This window comes from Pempheris klunzingeri, chromosome 7, assembly GCF_042242105.1.
Source record: "Pempheris klunzingeri isolate RE-2024b chromosome 7, fPemKlu1.hap1, whole genome shotgun sequence".
In the NCBI taxonomy this organism is placed as follows: domain Eukaryota; kingdom Metazoa; phylum Chordata; class Actinopteri; order Acropomatiformes; family Pempheridae; genus Pempheris; species Pempheris klunzingeri.
The window spans coordinates 14,037,200-14,044,809 of NC_092018.1; the positions used below are offsets into that span (position 1 = coordinate 14,037,200).

General features: G+C 43.9%; 1 protein-coding gene across 1 annotated transcript in view; it reads right to left on the reverse strand.

The window, feature by feature from the left end:
* The window catches only part of nos1 (nitric oxide synthase 1 (neuronal)), a 31,816-nt gene extending 24,649 nt beyond the window's left edge, over positions 1-7,167 (reverse strand). The window contains exons 1-3 of the mRNA XM_070833100.1: positions 6,446-7,167; positions 4,032-4,134; positions 465-602 (exon numbers count right to left, since the gene is read on the reverse strand). Coding sequence (XP_070689201.1) covers positions 465-602; positions 4,032-4,134; positions 6,446-7,167 — 963 coding nt within the window. The remainder of the gene's footprint in view (positions 1-464; positions 603-4,031; positions 4,135-6,445) is intronic.
* Between the last annotated feature and the right edge of the window lie 443 nt (positions 7,168-7,610).

The following is a 7,610-nucleotide window of genomic DNA, read 5'->3' on the forward strand; positions in this document are numbered from 1 at the left end:
AGAAATAGCATTTTTTCGCTGTTTTCTGACATTTTATAGACCAACCGAGAAAATAATCCGCTGATTAAATGATAATGATAGTACCTGTCCAAGAGTCAACACACAACCAACTAAAGTATCCTCAACAGAATTTTAAATAAAGCTGTTTTTCTTGCAGGGCTGTTGTTTTGTATTGCATTGCAATTGCATCATACAGGTGTTTGTATTTGTCTGGTCACTTGGTGCCAGTAGTTTTAACTCTTCCCAATTTAGTGAAGTGTGTAGTGAAGGGCATGAATAAACAATAACATGTCACAGCCTTCATTCAGATGCACCACTGGCTTAGAAACCCTGGCTGTTATAAGATGACTTGAATCATGGCATCAGAATCGTTCTCGTTCTTACCAAGATGGTTGTGTCTTCGACAAATGGTGCAGCAGACTGCCTTATCCAACCATTAACTGAACTGATTTCCATATGCTTACCTTGCTGGAGCCATGGTGGAGTGTGTCATTGTAGATGGTGCTAGTCTCCCAGTTCTTGATCTTTATGAAGCGTGGGCATTTGGAGGGGCTGCCGTTCTGCAGAGACTTAGTGGGCGAGTTCCTGCCCTTGGCTGGGGGCTAAAGAGAGCACAGAGACATTTGGAGTTATTTCTTTATGCCTTTGTTCAGTGTCTGGTTAATGGGCTCTGACCTCCAAGACACCTCTGGTGCAAGGTGGGTAAGCTGTTTATGACTGAGAGTCATACTGAGGAAAGTATACACGCAGACCTCCATCTGTGGTGCAGTGGATTTAAGTGCCATAGTTAGACAATTATTACTGAACTTTAAATTGTGAGTAACATGACTGATATCTGGAAGCTGGACTTCTCCAACCATTGTAAGGCAAAAAGCCTTCTTTGTAGACCAGTGCTTTCTTCTCAAAAAAATCTGTTTGCTATTATGCTTAAATCTCTCTCACACAGCCTTATGCTCAGCAACCACTTCTCTCTCTCCTTTACTTCTGTTTTATTTCCTACTCCAGGATGAAGGCAATCTTTATTTAACAGCAGGTTGATGGCAAGCTAACTCTTGACAGAATGGGTTTTCCAATGGTGTAGCTATTGACTGATGAATGCCTGCAATTTAACCCCAAAGTCAACTGTAAGCGTTCCAAAAGAAAGACACCTAATGATTGCCTAAGATCAAAGTAATCAACCACCACCTTGGAAGCTCCCACGGCATTGTTAATTGCACAGTGGAGCAGCCTCTGAACAACAGTGACACAATCATTATGCTCGCCGGGAAGATGAACACCAACAGTGTCACGCCAGTTGAGTCTCGTTGTCGTTTTGTGCCCTCTCAAACAGCAGAGATGAATGAGGAGGATTGAAGGGAATCCGATTTTGCACACACTGAGAGTAAAGAGCTTTGTTCCCGTGTGTTCATGCTCCAACAGCAGTAACCCCCACTGTGCAGCTCAGATATGACACATTGTTATCGCTGAGGTTATGGACAGGAAGGAAGATCACTGTACCGTAAAGAAACTCTCAGTTGAACAGGCAAAGAAAATCAGATGCAGAGAACAAAAGCTTGTTGACATGAAACGCAGATCGGCTGTGTATTTGAATATGAATTTAAGGTTTGTCGCTCACTGGCCAGAAGCTATAGCTTTGGCATTAACATTTAAGAAAATCACTTTTCTGTTGATGCCACATTCAGGTTTCAGAGAAGCCTGTTTATAGGCACTGTTTGTAAATGTCAGTTTACTTTTCTCTTCATTTATACATGTGCACTGAAATGTCAAAGTCACTGAGGAAGGCGGAAGATCTTCTTTGCCCCCCCTTTGCCCCTTCATCATTTGGGCAAGACAGACAGAGATCACGACGTGGGAGGTAAAGGGAGATAATTATATGATTGCAACCCCTCCTGAACAGTGATTGTCCAATCATAGCGTAGCCAATGCAACTAAGTGTGGCTAAATCAGTCAATTACAGAAAATTAATCTTAGACTAATACAGAAAGGTCTAAGACTGTTAATATATTTTATAGAGGGATAAAAACTCTTTGGTTGCTAATTTACTAAGGAAGTCCAGGCTGTTTTAATGGCACAGTCCTCGCCCCCATGCTGTCCCATCACTGAGGGAAGTTGCTGGGACACACACTCACTTACAGCATGTGTTAATCCCATCATGCCTCAATCACCAGGCCTCAATGTCTAGAATTAGGTGTGGATGTAACAGAGGGAAGCATCCATGGAGCTAGAAATCAAGATAATTGAAGCTAATCTGATGAAGATAATTTCATAATGGAGTGTAATGACCAAAGTATTTCTGGTAAATTTCTGGTAAATGCGGTAAAAGTTCCTCATTCACCCATCAATTAAAACTTCTGATGGGAAATGGAGATGATGAGTACAAGACAGGGGGGTAGATGAGAAAATGAGACTGACAGCCTGAGAAATGGGAAGCGATGCTATTCGTTAAATATTCATATGGTTTAGTCATGCTTTTTATGACAAGTGAATGCATCTTTTTGACAATTGACAATATTCAGGGATGATTAAGCCACTGCATCTAAAAAAAGGAGGACAGAGGTACAGTGCTGAGCAAAAGTCTTGTGCAGGTGTGACAGGCAATGGGTGGTCACACTAAATATTGATTTGATTTAGATTTTTCTTCTGTTTGCTCACTTTGCATTTTGTAAATTGATAAAAAAATAAATAGTTATTATAAATTGTATATTTTTGAAAGCATTCTTACTTTACAGGATTTCTTCACACCTGCCTAAAACTTTTGCACAGTACTGTATATTCTCTGCTTTCACTTGATCATCAAAGTTAGTTTCTTCAGAACTCACTAACTGGTATAACTGGAATATTCTGGCCCCTTTCCTTTACAGGCGGCTTCTCACGCATTAAATTATGCAGGAGCAGAAGCTCACGCTGGAGGCACATGAACAATCTTTCACCAAAGTGAGAAAATTAATTCGCAGGCCATCGACATGTCATTTGAAATCCTTTTTAATCGTATAAAATTTAGACTTAAATTTTCTGTGACCTTTTTACTCCTGATTTCATTTTTAATAAACTAAATGTCTGACTTGAGTCTATCGAAGTAAACGCTTAGCGATGAGCCATCAAAGTTAGCATCAGTGTCTAGCAAAATGCCTGCAGGGGAACACCTTGCATGAGTCACTACAGATGCATATACTGGACACACACACACACATACGTAGACTCCACTTCCCAAACACACCTTCTCACAAGCACATAGGTTTCATCAGTCTGAGCACACACAACCAGGAAAGACATATGGCTTCTTTTCACATTATACATACATATCCTCTCTAACTGCCATCAAGTATGCAACATCCACGTCCCTCCTCTCTGCCGCTCTTTCCAACACTCTCACATAAATACTCTCACAAACATGCACATTAACATTCTCTTCTCTGCAGGTCTGAGGGGCTGGATAATTTCAACAGGGGCCACATTTGATTTAGAGAGCGAATCAACAGCTGCACGCATTCATTATGCCTCCTGGAATCATTTTGCCCCATCCGGTCCCATTGACGGGGGCTTGAGCGACGTCACAAGTGGGTGGATATCGTGGACCATGTGCAGATTATGATCCTGTCCCTGTCACAGACACTCAGACCTGTGATCAGACCCTTCTGTGTGGAAGGCATAAGCTGGATTTAATGCTGCACAAGCTTTCCCCCGGAAGTATCTAATGCCTAGGTGATGGGATCTTAAGCAAAGGCTTTACTACTATGTGCAAAGAAGCAACACAGATGTGCGTGCTCAGTTTCTGAAAGCATGGAAAGTGCCAATAGTGGATTATTGCACAAGGCTAAAGAGCCAGACAGGCAAAGGCAACCATGGTTGCACATGCATTAAACAGCCGCAGAGTTTCACTTAGTAGGCCTGCTCATGAATCCTTGCAAACATATGCACACACAGACAAAGAATCCTCAAGTTATTGATCTTGGAGAGCAGAGCTGCAAAAACTTTTTCTTACACATGGTCTATTTTACCCAAAATTATTAAGAGTTGAGCATCCGTCTTACCTTGTCGGTGTCAGCGTTGTTGAGCACCACCGGCATGTTTTCCAGCATTCTGTTGTTATCTGATGCCAGCTGGGGAGACATGCCATTTCCCACGCCAAGGTCCCTAGAAGTCATACACAATTATCTGTCAGGTGTGTGAGCTCACATCTGGTGCAAAGTGACTCATTCATTTCACTTTAAAATCCCAGCCAAGCCATGCACACACACAGACAGCGAACAAGCCGCCTTTCTTCCATCTTTACAAAAAGAATAAACCCCAGACTTGTACATCCTCCAAAATGCTGTTAAATCAGGAATCCCTGTACAATTTCAAAGGGCTTTGCACACCCACATAGGTGTTTTCTCTGTTCAGGAATTAGTGGGCGCTTAAGCAGAACTTGGCTGACATCCTATGTTACTTGTTTGCACCTGTTGCGGTGCTGCAAGGGGACAGCTTCATCCTGCATGTGGGTCAGTCTCAGGGATTTCTCACCACAGCTCTGCTTCAATGACATTCTGAGAGGATGTGGGTGTTGGCCACAAAAACGCAAAATAAAACACCACTTGTAAGTGACAGAGAGGAGACCAATCGGCAACCTCCGGATTTGGAAAATTAAGCCAATGCGGAAGTACCAAAAACTGGTAGGCTCAAGGCTCAAATGAACTGTATCAAAGCAGAGTAGCATGTAGCCCTAGCTTCTTAGCCTAACTCCTTAGCCTTAGCTAGTTTGGTAGCGTGGTGCTAAATGGGCGCGTCCCAGCAGCCAGGCCCCATTCTGCCCGCCTCTTTGCCCATTTTTGGAGTGGGTGGAGTCAGGCACTGCCAAGATGGCGACCTCCGGAGAGCCTCCCATTGAGCTTCATTTTGGCTTAGCTGAAACCTATGGGTGACATCACGGAGACTACGTCCACATTTTATACAGTCTATGAGGAAAAAGGAATCTAAAAGTCAACTGCAAAGGGTGTATTGACATTATTTTTGTCTTTTTAATCATTTTAGCCACGCTGTTATGGATTAGGTTCTCTGAAAATGAATGGAAAGAAATGTCCCTACATCAGTACAGATCATTACAATCCTAGGAGACTAAAGGAGAAGGAGGAAGGGAAGTCACTGTGATGCTCTGGCAAACCACAGGAGACATGTATAAATAAACTCATCGGCGTGTGATTTTAACTTTGCGTTCCTCCAATTGAAAACACCCACATAAATAATGCCTCCCCAACCCCCTCCCATCTTTCTCATGAGCACGCGTCCATGCTAATTGTGAACCCTCACAGGCAACCCTTCTCCCTTTCACACTCGTTTGCACACTGTATCTCTTTATTGCCGCGACTCGCACGGGCACATTTATCCCCACAGTCCAGAGGTGGAGTTAAGACATGCAGAAACACAGAGAAGAGTTGCATGTGTCATTTGTCATTAGCCCTGACTCTGATGTGAAGCATCATCAGCCTCATGCTGAACTGTGAAATTGTAACCGTTTCTGCTCTGAAAACAGGCTATCAGTTATAATGTGCCATTCTACTCCAGGCAAATAGTCATCAAAAAATAATTTGAGAGATGCTCTTGCACAAATTTGCCAAGAGCAAACAGATATTGGTTCTTCTTTTCACAATAACTTCTCTTATTAGCTTCTACTTAGAACTCTCCAGAAAGCTTTCTTCTATAGCTGAAACAGAAAATAAAATTAAGTTAGCCGACTCCTTCCTGGGGCTGACCAAATGTCAGCATGTGTTTGGATTGTCTATGGGCTAAATTTTGTTCTCTTGCAAGCTGATAAAGAGTGCTCTAATGGCGTGTTTGTGATAATTGCAGTAATTGGAATCACATTAATGTGAGAACTAATCCTAATGAAGCAAATGCAACTGCATCCAAAGTGTGGCAAACTGATACTAATCATTATCTTCAAAACCAATATCAGGCCAATGATGCAGCCGAATAACCTAAAACTTGATGCAAGACAGGAAGTGTCATTTAAGGTATTAAAAACTACCCAAGGGAAGATATAATGCTTGTTTCCAGAAGTTTAGATGAACCTGGATTAAGCAGTTGTCCTACTAATTGAAGAATGGCAGTTGAGTAGGTTCTGAGGAGTGTTGTGAGCAGTGTCATCTTAATTGAGATTAGCTAGAGACAGTAATTACTTGGCACTGTACAATGAGTCATATTAGCTAAATGAGAGCCTGTCAGTAGCTGCTAATGCAACACAGCTGGGTCAGGTAGTTTAGGGACTGCAGGGTGAAAAAGAGAGCAAGGGGACTTTCTTTTAATCAGAGGACCAGGTGTAGGCTCTTGTGTCAGTTAATAACCAACTTGTGGAGGAGGAGATTCTAATTTTACCCAGACTCTAACTCCAACCCGCACTGTGGAGGGGAACAAGCACAAAGACACTTTCACTGAGGGATCAATAAGGTAGTATCACATCACAAATTACCAGGCCACTTGAATCTCGGCATCCCTTCTCCCCACATTCCTCTGGCCTTCTCCATTGATCTCCTTTTTGCTGTTTTTGATGAGGCGCAGCACTGGTTCGATCTCCTTCAGCAGCTCGTTGTTTTCCTCAAGCCCGTTGCACAGAAGAGCTCCGCGGCCCCCGTCCCTCATCAGCAGGGGGTCCTGGGTCTGCACGCCTCCCCTCTGCAGGAGGGACTGGGTGATGGATGGAGAGGACAGGTTTTCAATGGCCCTAAGCTGGGGTTCTTTGTTAACCTGCTGCTGCTGCCCAGCGCTGAATGGGCTGAGAGGGGAGCAGTGCTCGTAGGACTTTGAAGGTGGGAAGGCGGGCCGTGTGACCCTCACTGTGCGTTGGCAGCCATCCCCAGACAGGGTGGTCTCCAGGTGGGTGGTGAAGCCCTCAGGCCCGCGGAGGATCAGCACGGCGTGGCTCTCTGGTAACACGTTCTTCAGCGTTTCCAGGGCCCGTTCGTAGGACAGGTCCACCAGGGGTTTGTTGTTGACAGCCAAGACGATGTCGCCCACCTGCACCAGGCCGCACTCCTCTGCTGCGCCGCCACGGATGAGGTCAGACACGATGACAGGCGGCTTGGACACCCTCTGCTTCACCAGAAAGCCCAGGCCACCAACCTTCCTCTTGAAAAGACGCACTGAGATGATGTTGGGCTGCAGCTGGCACACTGTAGGCTCTGACTCCTGCATGGTGCCTGTGTGGGACTGTGTGGGTGGGTGTGTGCTTGTGCGTGAGTATGTGCGTGTCCCCAGGGATGTTTCTGAAAAGAAACAGAAGGAGAGGGAAGAGCAGAAATAGAAGTTCTATTAGTTTTAGAGGAAATTACCTTGTCTGCATGATTTGTTTACAGTGTGTTGATTTAACATAAGTCAAAGAGGCTATATGAGTCATTAAAGCAGAATGTTTTTAGAGGGTAATATTACACAGATAATTAAGTCCTGCTGAGGTACAGATGAAAACTACGTCATGGACATCATCCTATCATCCAACTAAGACCTGCTCGTACCTCTGTGAGCCTCAATATTGGCATCGCGGTGACTAAACACAGTATCAAGCTGCAATGTCTCAAAGGCAAATATTGGCTTATAGCTACAGCACATGAAACTAGAAGACTAATAATATTAACAGGTAC